The sequence below is a fragment of the Telmatherina bonti genome, assembly GCF_933228915.1.
Source record: "Telmatherina bonti genome assembly, chromosome: 20".
NCBI classification, from domain to species: Eukaryota; Metazoa; Chordata; class Actinopteri; order Atheriniformes; family Telmatherinidae; genus Telmatherina; species Telmatherina bonti.
Genome location: NC_136618.1, coordinates 12,636,803 through 12,652,751, shown reverse-complemented (window position 1 = coordinate 12,652,751; position 15,949 = coordinate 12,636,803). Strand labels below are relative to the sequence as shown.

Genomic DNA, 15,949 nt, shown 5'->3' with positions numbered 1-15,949 from the left:
AGAGGGAGACTATGTTGAAGCACCGCTGCCTTGATAAGAACCTGATTGCAAGAAGCACGCAACATCTCACCTGTAGATGGCATGTATTCATTATTACCCAAGCGGCAACCTCCTGTGGTATAAAGGGAAGCCTATGAGGAAGTGCATAAAACTGCAGTTCCTCCTTCATCCACTAGGGCCTCCAAAACAGAGCAAATCCTCATAGACTCCCATGTTAAAAAAGCCAAGTTCACAGCAGAAATAAACATGTTTACAGCCTGGTACAAAAATCCAGTTTAGGTTTAATAGGTCAGGTTTACCTTCATGACAACTGTGGGGGGAGTGAATCTTTTTCTAATTTCACTGTTTAAAAGTAATTTAAATTTAAAAATATGGCACAGTTAAGGGCGTGTCCTTTTGATTGACAGGTATCCGATCTCCCGCTTCAAGTAAGAAGAATGTAGAACAACAGCGGTTTTTCTTGCTGGTTAACACCGTAACTTAGCTTTAGCCTGCTTACCTCGTTAGCTCATGAGCTCTGGGTTATCTTGGTTAGCTCCATGATGCTCACAGCCCCCCTCTCAGCTCTACCTCTTTCCCCATATTTGTATTTTCCGGGTAAGACGACGCGCATGCCCCTGCCAAGATGCCGATGGTAGGAACCGCTCATCGAACTTCAAGTCAGCTCTTCAGAAACCTATGGGTGACGTCACGGAGGTTCCGTCCATCTTTTTATATACAGTCTATGATATTACCATTAAAATGAATAAATCCATGCCATCTACAGGCGAGACGCTGTTACTGGGCTTCTTGCAATTGGGTGCTTTTCCCAGAAACGGGGCTCCTATTCAAAATTGTTTCCCACAATATTTTTCTAAATACCGATTTAAGGGGGGGCTCTAACCTGCAACATGCTCGTCAAGTAAAGGCACATTTACTTGATGGATTACTGATCGAAGCTTCTTTCTCAGTCATAATATTCACAATCTAAGATTTGTGTGTCATCACCAGCACCTCTTCATTACACCATGAACTGGGTGTACCCCTCAGCGCCTGTGACAATGACGTCCATCCAGATCCTCATTGCCTCGGGAGACGGAGAGACCATGTAGTAGACTCTATCGTGAGTCTTCACGCTGAACGTTAGGGAGGGGTTTGGACTCTGAAGGGTCAAACGACAAAGATGAGGGAGGTATAAAGCCAGAGGTGACGTAAGATGAAAGGAAAATAAAGAAGAAAATAAGACAGGGAATGATGATGTGGCAAGAAAAATTGGAATTCCCAATTTTTTTCCTAATGTATCGTTGCATAACTTCTGAATGAAACGTATTCAAAAGCATGTTAACACGTACCTTATGTGCACTCTTTAAATGATCATAATATACTTCTTCAATAGCTTGGAAGTAAATCACTCCTTTCAACTTGGCTTCATGTTTATCTGTAGAGGGTGGTATAATATACATATATGTAAAAATGACATTAAAAAAATGCTTTGTGTCTTAATTTGTACGTGCACGCGTATCGCCTGTATTACCTGCATAGTAGGAGAGTGTGCGTCTGTTGCGGTCAAAGACGAACCAGCGTTTCTTCCAGGTTTTAATCTTGCCTCCCATCTTGACCAAGTAGCCTCGGCATGTTTTTTCTGAGATGGACAAGTGGAAGCACGTGTCTGTGCTGTGACCTGCTGACTCAATGTGAGCCCGCAAGTCAAAATCGTCCTTTCTCACTGGCAGGTACCGAGTCAGTGGCCGGGACTGTGGGAAATGGTGATAAAAAGATTAATAGAGAAAGGATTGTTTAAACCACTGACAAACATGAACTTTTTTGTTCTTTTTATGCATCATATGAATTGCACAGATGTGCGTCACGTTAGAAGACATTAAAGTGAATGAGCCTTTACTCTGTTGCCAAGAGCTGATGGTCCAAAGAAAAAAACTGAAAAGGACAGATGATGTTTATAATAAGACCTGTCAGCAGGGAAATGATTGAAGCCACTCAGAATGAGGGGAATATGCATAGAACAAACAAAAGCTTGCTACAGAAACAAGATGAAATCAAATATCAAAAGTAAAAAGTTAACTCTCCAGACGTTCCAGAAAAACTCTATTACTGGTATTTTATTTCTCTACAACCCTTCACAGATGGGAGTCCAGACAGATTAAATAAATCTGCTATAAGAGTAAAACATAAATCACCAGTTAGATATTTTACTGTGTGCCTGACAGAACCAGCAACTTTAGGACTGGAGAGTACTGAAAGTTTCTGATTGGTCACATTTATAACCTTAAGAACACAATCTTTTCTTATATCCGTACACATTTTTTAAATAGCAAAAGTTTTCATTAAACTTGTTTTTTCCCCCCTGCTTTTCCGCTGATGTTGAAAGTCTGAAGAAGATGAAGCATATTGGTCTAAAATAGAGTAAAACGTTTCTGCCTGTATGAAGGCTGCAGGACTGTATTGGAAAGACAGAACAGGAAGTTTTCTTCAGATGTATTCAGTGCTAATCTCAGCATACATATCATCCTACAGGGCTATGATACAGAGTTTATATTTATTCATTTTCTTCATTTATTTAAACCAAGGTGAAACAACCCATTTTCACAATTGGCTCAAAACTGCCCTGCTGCTGCGTTTTTGTGTTTCCACTGCTAAGTGGGTTGGGAATGATTCACTGAGTTAAAATATTCTGTTTATAAACAACGACAACCACTACTAACAGTTATGGTAGGGATTTATGATGAGATGACAGAGACAGTAAGAAATAAAATAAGATGCGGGAAAAGCAGCTTTATTTTTGGATAGTAGTCACATCCACAGCCCTGTGGGAAGGAGCTGAAAGAGACTTCATCTGTGGACTATAGCTTAGAGGTTTGCCAAAACCATTCAGGGCTCTAATTTGCCTAATCTTCCTACTTTAGACCAAAATGGAAACACACATGCAAAAAATAATAAATTTTGGTTTTTAAGTTTTATTTTTGCTGATGAAAACATCTTATTTTCTAGGGGTGGGAAAAGCCAATAAAAAATTAGAATATCTTGATTTTTTGCTTCACAATTTTAAATTTTTTTTTTTTTTTTGTTAAAATTTTTTTTTTTTTCCAAATAAATAAAAATAATCCATTGTAAAAAAAAAAAAAGGTCATTTTTATTGTTTTTGTTGATCCCTTTACTTGTCTTCTTAGGCATTATAGCAGCAGAAGGATAAACTGGCTACTGTGTTTTTTTTTCTCATTGAAATCAAAAATGAGGAGCAAAAAAAAGTTTTATACATTTTTTTTTTTTTTTGCTTTTAATCTACAAAAATCAGCAATATCAAAGACTTGTAAGAATTGCAATTAAAATCGAATCAGCACCCAAAAAATTGGAATCAAATTGAATTGGGACAAAAGCATATCATCACAGCCCTATTATTTTCCTTTTTCTTTTCTTTTCTTTTTTTTTTTTTACCTGTGCTCTCTGCTTTTCCCGCATTTTGACCTCACGGTCAATGAGTTTCTGACGTCTGCTCGTCTCCTCCTGTAACCTTTTCTCCAAATCCTCTCTTCTTCTCCGCTCCTCTTCCAGGGCTTGCTTTCGTATTTCCATTTCCCGCTCCTGAACGACAACATTACCACAAAGAAATAATAAAACTAGTGAAATAAAGCAGTGGTGAGCAGAAATCTATTGTTCTTGTAGTTTCACAGAATAACTTAACATGGTATGTCTTTATGGTAAATGTAGGGTTTTTTTTCCACAATATTAAAGTGCATCAATTTGCAAATAAAGATATTTAGTTACAACAGTGTAAATTGATTATAAACCTTGTGTTCCAGGAGACGGTTTTTCTCAGCTTGTGCCTCTCGGAGCAGGCGCTCCATCTCTTCCAGTTTGGCCACATTTGATGTACTGGCACTGCAACAACACACAACACACCCATAAGGACAAAAGAAAACTTCTTTGCACAACAACCACTTAGAAAAAGGTCCTTTAACTGGACAAAAAAAATTATATTTATATTTTATTTAATTATTGCTAGATATTAATGATTGATGTTGTGAATTTTTATTAAATTTATTCATTTGTTTATATTTATTGCTTTACAATTCAACACAGAGAAGCTTAAAAAAGACTTCTGTTTAGTATTCCAGGGCAAAGTCCCCTGAGAAAACTCCTTATTAGTCACTGTTTATGCATGTGTGTATATGTGTGTGTGTCCCATCAAAGAGGAAACCCACACAGTGGGGAAGCCAGGATGTGAAGGCAATTATAGGATCGGACCATTTCAATTCTCTCTCTGTCTCCTGACTGCGTTTATCTTCAGTTACAGAGCAAAAGCGTAGATGGTTCGATGCAGATGATCTGCACATGGTGACATTTTTTTACAGACATCAAAGTGAAGGGACTCGTGTCTGTGTGAGGTTCTGTCACATTAAACAATTTCTCTTGCACATTTGCTTCCTCAGTTCTGTGCTCCTTTCTTCTTGCATACAAACACACATAAAATGCATAACTTCTCAGGACGATTCCTTTTTATTTTTATTTTTTGTCTATAATCAGTTCTTTTTTTTTTTTCTTTTTTTTTTAAAAACAGTTTTTGGCAATTCACCAAATTAAAAAACACAATTAGCTTTTTGAAGCCTGAAGGTTGCAGGCATTTATCTTTTGAAGCCCCCAATGAAACTTGTATGAGCTGAGGTCCTCATAAAATGGGTTTTTTAAGTACACACACACACACACACACACACACACACACACACACACACACACACACACACACACACACACACACACACGCACACAGTACTCTGATCTGGAGCCAGAAGGAAATGGATACTCTGTGCTGGTGTGTGATGATGTCATAACATTGTTAAGAGGAATGGTACACATTATTATAACGTATACAGAAATCAGAGAGATGGGGAGGAGAAGAGAAAAAAAAAGAAAGGGTGGGAGGGCATTAAAGATGAGGAAAAAGCTTGTGGAGAAAATAAAAAGCTTTTTCCCGCTCTTTGGCATTTTTTTCCCCATATATTCAACTTTGCATCCAGTTTGATGGCTCTCCTTTACTTAAAATTAATTTAAATGTAAGCTATTGGAATGTGCATGTATTGAAATGTGCATTTCTTGCGGATCTAAAACTACAGATAACTGTCATTTGTAATAATAGGATAACCACTCAAGTTTCATCCCATGAAATTGTTTCCATTTTTCATTCCTCTTGTGAAATTTTCTTACCTTAATCGACGAGAGGGAACAGCACTCATAATCATTGTGTACCAACGCAGGTTTAATTTATTCTTCAAATGTCTGGGTTATTTGAGAATAGTCTCCTTTTTCTTGTGCCAACACACAATATTTCCAAAACGAAATGCATTTCGAGCAAGATGATAAAAAAAAATCCAGTTCTATTATGAAGCCACGTTTTCATCTGAGAGAGATCGTCGTTTTAAAACATGCCTCTCAATCAAACCTAAGCTGGAACAATACAATCCAACTGGAGCTGAAGATCAGAAAATACAATGCATAGAGGTCATTCTGCAAATGCTTTCAAATCTGCTGAAACAAGACTATACCATTCTGCAAAACAAGACCAGGGGGGAATTTAAGCACTTCAAGAGAAGAGAGGGAGCACACATGGTTTTCGTCTGGGGGCTGAACCCCCAGATGTACCTCCGCACTCATGCTAGTTTGTTCGGTTCAACTGAACCTGAGGAGGGAGACTTAACACACACACACACACACACACGCGCACACACGCGCACACACACACACACACACGCACACACACACATTTTATATATCCACACATAAATTACAAACACACCTTCATGTTTTCCATCTTCTGTAACCCAATCCCTAGAGCACTCACAAAAAGTCCCCCTTGAGTCACACAACACACAAAGTTCAACAAATCCTATTCTTGAGGGAAGGAACATAAAAGCTAGGAGACTTTTACACACTTTTTACATTAACTGACTTCTTATCTCTGATTATGGTTCCCCTCCCAAAGCCAATGTTTCATTCTGTGAAAAGTAAGTGAAATGTCTCAGATCTCCATTTGGACTCATCATCTTTCAGTGTTTCTATCGTTGTTTTTGTCTCTTATTTTTCTCACAAACCCAAAGCAAGTTGCAGTCAGACAGACTGATTGCCAGAGCTACTTCTTGTTACATCCATCCACAGTTTTGCACAACTAAACAATAAGTTAAATGATGCAAATAGCTTTTACAAATAGACAGTTGTCTGGATTACAGTTATGTCTCAATGGAGGGAGAGAAGCTGCATTTTTAAAACCCTTAGAATTTCACAAAACCTAAATATCACAATAAAAACAAACTGGTAATAGAAACGCCTACAAGTCAAAAAAATTCTCAGATATTACTAAGAAGTCTGAACGCTCTCATGAGGGGGTTTTTCCAGATGTGTCTATATGGAATTATATCACAAAAGTGTAATGAAAACATTTTTTTCCACATTTACATGTCTACAGATATGATATTGGGGTCACGTGACTAGTTCATTTCAGTCAAAGATGACGCAATATGGATGGACAGAGGACGCGGCAGAGATTTTTATAGAAATAATTAAATATAAAAACACAACCACCATCATTGACAACAAACAAAAGCAATTGCAGTTTTACAATTAACCCTTTAACTTTCAAACTTATAAAATGGCTAGAAAAAAATATTTCAATGTTTTTTTCCGTTTGTTTTGGACAAGAATAATCAGAATAAATGTTTTTTTTAGCAAATAGTTTAGATGTTAAAAGAAGGAATTAATAATATAACAACAGTGAAATGGTTGACATTGGAAACTGTAGTGTTTTAACACTTAGTTTGGGTTTTCCATACTCAAACCAATCGGTAAAGATACCTCAAGCAGGTTTATTTCCACAATTTTTTGAAGGAAGTCATCAAAGTCACTGCAAATTTACCTCTACCAAATGGTAGACCAGGGTAGGGAAACAAAGAATGGCTTCAAAAAGCAGTTGGAAATCCTCTGCAGTAAACAGATAATCCTGAAACAACATTACACGGCACAAGCTGCAATCACCTTAACTGCAGCTTGTGCACTAAACATCATCCTGCAAACTACAGTTGAAATTTCAGGAATGTTGCTTTTATTATGTCCTAAACTTTAACAGAAATACAGATAGAGACGTACAGCTGTAGCAGTAAAGTAGGGAGACAGGGGATGTCAGAGCAGAGAAAGTTAGCTGTGAGAAACTGCCTGTTCGGCTTTAGAAATAAACACACCCAGATCTTCCAGTTAGAGCAGAGGCATCTGTTTCACCACTGCTGGGCAAAGTGAAGGGTTTGAACCCCTTGTGGTCAGATGCAAGAAAGTTTACGTTCTATTTGAGTATTCACCTCCCTAGTGGAGGCAACAAACCAGAGCAGCATTTTTACGAAACTGTAACAGAAATGTTGTGTTTCAGGAGCAAGAAGACCAGATGGAAGAGCAAGGAGTGTTTCTTGTAGCTGAACGCTCATGTGGGCAGAGTGCTTGTCAGATGGCAGAGAGACCACCATAAAAATCACAGCTAGCTCAGGTTCGATTGTGGCGTTTCCCTGAATCACTTTCACATTAATATCTACTGAGCAATAAAGGACATTAAAACCCACATAATGTAAGAAAATGACAAAAAAAACCCAAAAAACACTAATTTATGGAACACACACATCATGCAAATAGCATCACACAAATGATTTACAAATTCCGCTTGGAGATTGGATTTTTAATTTCATTATTGATGCCGTCATGACTAATCGATTATGAAAAGCCGGACTAGTCGACTTCAAAAATGATTTAAAATGTCCTTCCCTTAACAGCAACCACTGTTAACACATCTGCCTGCACAACCAAGGCAACACTTACCTGGAGACGTTGTCGGGTGAGCAAGCAGAGATGCTGGTTTCAATGGAGTCACTGCTATCCACACTCATCGTGTCAAAAGCCTGGTTGTCACGGTACCCAAAGGCATCGAGGTACACGTTGGTCTGGGAAGCAGCTCGGGAGCCTGGCTGGCCTGAATGCAAAGACAAGCGCAAAGAGAGAAAGACACACAAATGTTTTAGTAGACACCAACAAAATGTATTTTTTCTGCTCCGATGTGCTGTACCTGTTTCTGACACTTCATCTGGGACAGTTTGCCCAGATGGCTTCAGATTTTGAACACAATGCCCTGCCACCGTGACACACGTTCCTCACACGTCTCAGGAAAAATGTACTCTTTAACGGCAGAATCACTACTCCACAAGAGGAGGTCACACCAACAAAAAAGCCAAATAAAAAGCAGCTAAACCAACAAAAAGAAAAATCCACAAAACAAGTGCATGGACGTGCTAAAAGTACGCAGAAGCAGCCCAAATACTCTGACAGAAAAGTGATGACAAAATGACTGATACTTTGAAGAGAGACTAACTAACAGGAAGAGGCACACTCACAAAAATCCTGATAGCATCAGAGCCATACAGGAGACCCACCCATCAGATGAGCCATATCAAGGACCAAAGGGGCCGAGGGATCAGATACATGCAGCAGTTACTGGAATAAAAAGGCGAGACACTAAAAAATGTGAAATCTTAACATCACAAAACGGAGTGGTAATAAAAAGCCATACACAGGATAGAAGTAAGATTAAATCAGACTGATGACTGCTGGAAGCACATGCTTACAGTTTTACATGGAGATGAGTTAACAGCTGATATTCTTCATGATCAGAAAAGGCTAAATGAAACTAACATATATGACTCAGAAGAAATATGCCTTTCCACTAAAACAATTACTGATTAATGCGTATGAATTGTTTTCATGAGCTTGCCATCCTGTACTTGCGTTCCTTCACTATCTAAACCCACAGATAAACAAATGGGGAACACTGTAATTTTACACAACATAATGAGGCGAACACCCACTAAGAAAACCCTTTGTCATCAATTGTTATCCAAATAAGGTATAATTCTAAGTTACAACATGCAGATGGGTGTATTTAATTCAAAACAACAACAACAAAACTCCATATGGTTTCACACATAAATACAAGAGGCTGACTATAGAATTGCATGACATATTCTTCTCAGTAATATGCAGAGCAATAAAAAGTGCGGCACACTATTAACATTCACACTCACTTGCTGTGGATCCTTCAGAGGCTTTTCCAAGCATGGACTTAATTGTGTTTAACAGGGAGCACACCCAGAAGAAAATGTCAAGAAAATTTCCCAGCTGTGGTGTGTGAGTGAAAACCTATAGTCTCCTGTCTTTGCGTATCCCTGTGCACTCTTTATCTGTTCGTATGAGTGTACTGTACCTTTATGAAGACGTTGAGTTTCACTTTCCTTGTTGGATAAGGAAAGAATTCTTGGAAGAATGCTGCCACAACTTGTACTCTGCACCAGAGGCTGATGGGCCTATAAAAAAAAAACAAAAAAAAAAAATAAGACATTTTTTTAATTTTATAATACAACAACAATTAAGTGCCAGGTTTGACATCTGAAACCATCCAGGCCATGTTCAGATGTATGCATAAGACCATCTACTGCACTCATTTGTACCTTAGTTGGGAAGCTCCGTCCGAGTGTTGCGCATGTAAACTGGGAGTTCAAAGTGGGAGGGTTCTTCTTTCTGGGTAAAGTATCACTCAGATGTGACCCACCATCCTTTTCAGACCGCTTTCTCTCCTCCAGCAAACGAAAATGCTATTTAAACCCACAGAGACAGAAGAGAAGTGCTACGTTATCGGCTATTTATGATTTATATTTTATATTTATTTATTTTATTTATATTTTAAAAGTCAAACTAATATATATTTCTACATTGCATGCCATTATGTCTCCTTCACAAGAATTTCTTATCTTGTTGCCCTCTGGTGGTAGTGGACACAGCAGCAGTTATGCATGCTGAAGCTCTTCTGAAGATAAATCACTTATTTTAAATTCATAGTTTGTTACTATAATAACTATACACAGACAAAAAGTCACCACTTGAATTGAATTACAAAAACGTATACATTGAGTAGCCTCTGATTCCTTAAACAGACATCTCCCCACAGCGAAACTGTCCAGCTCCTCTGGTGTATCCCCGAACCCTCCCAGACAATAAGGAAAAAATAATCCTTCCAATGAGTCCAGGGTCTGCCCCAGACTTTCCTTCTCTGCATGGTGTCTGCAAAATGTCCAAGGACAACCAGCATGTATCCTAAACAGACAGCTGGACCACTTCAGGTAACTCCTTTTGATGCTGACGAGCAGCAGCTCTAACTTCTTAAAAGTGTAACAACTGCGATGACAATGACAAGATTCATCAAGCTCAAATTGTGTGTGAAATGACAGAAACAGAGTGTAAACTTACTAAGCTAATTCCACAGTGAATGCAAGCTGTAAACAAGTTAAAGGCGCTCCAACAAGGTGCTATGAAATTTGATTTTGGTCAGGCAGTGTGAATTGATTTTTAATATTCTTTACATGACCACACACACGCACACATTACCTGCATGTGTCGCTGGTGATGGTTTTTGACAGGAAGGGGAGGTGGGGGAGAGTCAGGGAGGGGGGAGGGGTCTCGATATGTCACCATGACCTCTGGCCAGTGCACAGAGGGTGTTTTGGGAAGAGGACGAGAATTAAAATGGAAGGAGGAGGAAGAGGACGGACAGTGGGCTGGTGGAGGAGAATGACAAAGCTTTGGAAAAAAGGAAAGGAAATTTTTAAGAAAACTGTGCGCAAAAAGAGACAGTAAAAGAAGACAAGGGGGAAAGACAGACATGAAAACACCCTTCACATTACTACACACACACCTCGTCCTCCGTTGGTTTAGGGGTGTCGTCGTCAGGGGAAAGGTTTACCTCGGCAGAGGATTTGGCCAGTGAGGGGGCAGGGGAAGGTTTGGGGTCCTGCCCAAGCTGTGAGTAAAGCTCATTGATTTCACTGACAGTGACATAGCCCTGGGGGGGAGGGGGTGTCGTGAGGAGAAACAGGGGAGAGAGAAAGGGTGAGGCATAGCCTGTAGTGAGTCAGCCATATTAAAATCTCACACATGACAATTAGTGGTTAGAATGAGTTCAATGGCAACAAGTTACTCACAAACAATATTGTTATTATACACATGACAGCGGACATTCAAGATCTGGTCGGTATTAATACACAGCATGTGAGTTTAAGCTGCTCTCACACTTATAATGACATAAATGTCAAATCAAGTTATTGCAACTTTTATTCCTGCATTACACAAACTAGCAATCATAAAGAACAAAAAAGGGCAAGCAGACGAGATTTAGTGAAGGAAGAAAGCATGAAGCAGACTTGGGACGTCTATTTGCATCACGGGGAAAACAAATGTACCTCAGCATTCTTGAGAAAAATAGAGGAAAAGAGGGACTGACTCACATCAGCCAATAAGACTGAATCCTAGCAGGTAAGGAAGGAAATGATTAAATCTGAAGGATTCTGCCTCTTTGGGGAGTCTAAAGATTTCCAAGAGGAAAAATCTGTTCTCGTCTTGTCTAAAAGCTGTCAGTCAAACCTACCTCCCTCATGGTGAAGCTTCTGCCACCAGTGAGGTCAGCATATTTCCGTTCCAGTAAAGCGAGGCTCTCTTTTTCCTAACAGACGGAAAAATACAAAACCAAAAGAGAAATAATGTGATTGAAATCAAACCAAAATTTCTTCATTGATGTTTTTACACCGATGTAGAATGCAAAACAAACAAACAAGCAAAAAAAAAAAAAAAAAAAAAAGCAAGCATTGATATCATCATACTCTTTGCAGCATTGACTCGAGGTTGCTCCTCTCCTTCAAGAAGCTCTCCTTTTCTCGTTGAGCCTGCTGGACAATCTGCGCTGCCTGCTTTTTCAGAGTTAACAGTCGCTCCTAAAGGAGAATTAAAACATTCATTCATTTGTTTTCTATACCGTTTAGTCCCAGGTTAGTGTTGCAGAGAGCTGGAGTCTATCTCTGTAGTTACCAGGCGACCTGTCATGGTACACCGAGGGAGGGCGCCAGTCCATCGCAGGGAAGGAAAACCAACTTAGTGAAATCAATCATAATTCATTAATTACTCGTGATATTTTACTGTATGAAGTTAGCCTTCTAACAATGGTTCAAAACCAAAACTACACCTCAACCACACCTCTCATCACTCTTCTTACCCATCCATCCTCCCCTTCTCTCAGATATTCACCCCACCATTTAGTCTTCCCTGCCATTCAATCCCACCTCCTATCTTTCTTTTTTCCTTTACATTCTTACTCATCATCAACCCCCGCCACCACCTCACTCTCACCCATTCATCCTCTTTTCTGCCACATCCATCCATTCCCTTCCTTCCTTCCTTCCTTCCTCATCCCTTAAGTCCTTATCCCGCTTCATATCATTTGTCTGTTTCTCTTTTTCAGCCACCATCTGGGGAGTCCTAAGTCCGCTTGGGTTACTGACAACCTGAGATGGAACCCCCACCCTGAGTTTCCTCTTCACAGCCTTTATGACGCCACCTTCAGATCTATTCCTACATTTATCCATACCTTTTATCTAACTCACACAATGGAGGGGTGCTCCTTACTAGTGATTAAAATAATGAAAACACAAGCAGCGTTGTTACCTTGCGTGTGACGGTGCTGCGCTGATACTCTGCGATGTCCCTGAGAAGCTGTTGCGTATGTGTCTCCTTCTCCTCGTCTTGCCTACTCTCTCTTTCTAGCTGCTGAAACTCCAGGTCCTCAAATCGCTTCGTCTCGGCCTCAAGCACCTCACAGTCCTAATATACACAAAGAAAAAGCACATGTTAAAAACCAGCAAGAAAAAAGAAAGAATTACCTGATAGTGGACCACTGGAACAACACATGCTTTCATAACAAATACTAATGAGTGAGAAAATGATGAGGACATGCAGGTGTTCATGGCGTATAAGTCAGTAAAACCTTTTGAATTCCTTATATTTCTGCATAAACAGGATCTTGCTTCCTGTTAAGTCCCTTGTCCTGGTTCCTGTTTTATTTTGTAGAGTTTATCCCCATGTGTAATCTGTCCAGTACTTCCTGCTTCACAATTCTGATCATTGTCATCAGCTGCTCCTTGTTTATAATTAGTTCCTAAGTATGCAATCTCCCAGTTTTGTCCTTAGCTAGGTCTTGTGTTAGCTGCGTTTTTGCTGTGCTTTGTAATGCAAATTATGTAATTTAAGTTACGTTAATCTTCAATCAGTCATTTTCAGTTCAGCCTATGTTTTGTTCTGGTATTCCTTTCTTTTGCAGCATCTTGTCATCCAAACTCCAGCTGCCTTATTTCTGTGACGACAACAACTATAACTACACCTGTATTATTCCAATAATCTATTCATCAAAAAATTGAAGTAACAAGTTCAACACTGGACAGTTGTTGTTATTTCAGCTGAATTAAGGCCAGCGCTTTGACTTCACCGAATCTAAAAGACTATCGTTACCATTCATCCACTGAGGTAACAAAGGTGCTGTCTCCTTGCTTCATGACCTAATTAGCTGCTTATAAGTCATTTACAGATAGTAATAAACGAATCAGATTTATACAGCGATTTTCAAGGCATCCAAAGCACTTTATATTACATCCATTACTCTTCAACGCCTCATTCATACTTGGTGTAGCCATAGCTGCCCTGGGGCACACCGACAGAAACATGGCAGCCAACATGCACCAACAGCCTCTCCAATCACCACAGAAATATTCCAAAAAGCAAGAACAGGCTGAGGAACAGGATTGGATGAACTGCTCTACCTCCTGAGCCACTACTGCTGCACTCTTGGAAAGGTTCGTGGATTCCTTTAGTAACAGTGGTCATGAACTTAAGCATGATCTGACATTTTATTGGTTTATTTACATTTTATTGTCCTTTAAGCATTTTTTTCCAATTGTAAATGAACCAAGAAAGCCATCTTCTTTGGAAAAAATATATATTATGATTTGTCAACATTTATGCAGAAAACTAAGAAATTCAAAGAGGTTCACAAACTTTCAAGAACTACAGAAAAAAAAGAGTCCATTTCTCAGACAAAAATGTCAAACCTAATGAGGTTCAATCAGAATTTTACCTGATAGATAATGATTGTCATTGTGGTGTTTTTGGATGCGCAATACAATGTCAAACCAACACTTTTCAACCCAAAACAAAGACATAGAGATTAACAACCCAGACAAAGACATCCTTGGTGTTTCCCAAACATGTAACATGTCATGCAGACACCAATACATAATTACTGTTAGAGTCAACATGCAACATCTTACCAGCTACAAGCACTCCCACATTGTAAAATGATATAAAATGTTTGAAGTAAGACGTTGTTGCATGTAAAACCAAAAAGTTAAAGCATTATACACACTTTTCTGATTAACCAGGCAGGTCTTGTAACCTAAACCCTAATAATGCACTTAACACTCCCATAACAGGCTTAACCTTTTTGATAAAAGAACAACATGAGGAAACAGAACCCAACAAAGTTAGTTAGGAGGCTGGGGGGAAATGAACACAGAAAACGTGTGCAAGTTAACATGCAATGCAAGTATGCAAGCACCATGTACCTCATCCATTGGAGCACCTTCCCACGTTTATTCAAAACTGTTGCATTTCCACGTTTGTTTGAATGTTTGTTTGCATGCCTCTTTTGTTTTCCTTACACAGATTTATTGGCTGAAAAACCTCTGTGCACATTTCCCTGTGAGTCTGTGTGTATGAGTGTGTGTGCATGTGTGTACTGACCCTGGCTAGCTGCTCCTGCAGGGGCTCCTTGGTGGCTTCAGGGCAGCTGTCCAACTGTGAGCGCTGCTCACACACAATCTGAGCCAACCTCTCTATTTTGCCCCTTTCTGCCTGCAGCAACTCGCACGCCTGGCACACGTACATACATGGAAGTATGCACATTCCCACACAACGGCACATACACCATGTGCACATTGTTCGTGTGCACAAGTAAATAAAAAGACAAACACACACACACACAGGACAGAGAGAGGATGGCTGAGTTAGTGGGGAGTCGAGGAGCCACAGTTAGTTACTACAGCGACCAGGTCAGTAAGGCTAGCCTAGAGGGAAGGGAATAAGTAAGCTGGAGAAAACAAATTCTGCCAGAGCAATGAGGAGATGGTTAAAGGAATTGAGGAAGGGATAATATGGAGGTGGTGTAAACAGTGTGTTTTGTGTCCCGCCTTTTCTCTTCTTTGTTTAAACAGAAATGACTGAAGGAATGGATGTTAAGGGAGAACGGGACACATGGAATCACTCACAAATGATTAACAATCACATTAATGGCTCTTGCTATGAACACAAACACACACAAGCACCCAAAATGTGTGCATACACTCAACTTCATACAATAATAAAGGTCGGTTTTAAAAACTTAAGGCATCTATCTCTTATCTGTCTGATCATTCTGCCTGTCTTTCCCTCATTCTGTCAGCACTGCGATAGCGGTTCAATCAGCTGCACTCACTTTGGCTGCATGGAAATTTCTGAGTTGGGCCAGGACTCCAACAAACAAACAGGAACGCCCAAGTACCAAACTGGAGCAACACACACACACACACACACACACACACACACACACACACACACACACACACACACACACACGTACATGCACACATACACAAACTCATAACAAATTCCATCTGTTTACCCACTTACACTTCCCACCCTGTCAGTTTTACCATATGGTGGCATAAATGTAGTAGGCAGACATACTTTTGCCTGCATACATTTGTAGCTGTCTTGGAATAGTGTGTATCAGATAGGACTGCTTGGTGACTGGTGCATCCTGGGCAGTATTAGCAGATATATATTTGGACCAGAGAGCATGAGGGGGATTAGCACCTACTGCTTAGTCACATGACCCTTGAATGTATGAGAGTCTCTGGACTGCCTTCATATATATGCTGGTCAAAGCTCTTAAAAGTTCGTTTTTGAATTGGCTTTTCAACATTTTTTTCTTATTAGCATCTGAAGGAAGAATTTCAAATGGTTT

At 39.6% G+C, this 15,949-nt stretch overlaps 1 protein-coding gene across 1 annotated transcript in view; it reads right to left on the bottom strand.

Annotated features, from left to right (window-relative positions):
* Positions 1 to 377: 377 nt before the first annotated feature.
* Positions 378 to 15,949, bottom strand: part of phldb2b (pleckstrin homology-like domain, family B, member 2b) — a gene marked incomplete at its 5' end in the record, with an annotated part of 40,944 nt that continues 25,372 nt past the window's right edge. The window contains 14 exons of the mRNA XM_079259840.1: positions 378 to 1,141; positions 1,332 to 1,417; positions 1,514 to 1,733; positions 3,430 to 3,576; positions 3,783 to 3,873; positions 7,843 to 7,993; positions 9,278 to 9,377; positions 9,522 to 9,665; positions 10,456 to 10,647; positions 10,763 to 10,909; positions 11,492 to 11,566; positions 11,724 to 11,834; positions 12,562 to 12,717; positions 14,689 to 14,817. Of these exons, the coding sequence (XP_079115966.1) occupies positions 1,001 to 1,141; positions 1,332 to 1,417; positions 1,514 to 1,733; positions 3,430 to 3,576; positions 3,783 to 3,873; positions 7,843 to 7,993; positions 9,278 to 9,377; positions 9,522 to 9,665; positions 10,456 to 10,647; positions 10,763 to 10,909; positions 11,492 to 11,566; positions 11,724 to 11,834; positions 12,562 to 12,717; positions 14,689 to 14,817 (1,890 nt within the window). The 3' untranslated portion in view covers positions 378 to 1,000. The remainder of the gene's footprint in view (positions 1,142 to 1,331; positions 1,418 to 1,513; positions 1,734 to 3,429; positions 3,577 to 3,782; positions 3,874 to 7,842; positions 7,994 to 9,277; positions 9,378 to 9,521; positions 9,666 to 10,455; positions 10,648 to 10,762; positions 10,910 to 11,491; positions 11,567 to 11,723; positions 11,835 to 12,561; positions 12,718 to 14,688; positions 14,818 to 15,949) is intronic.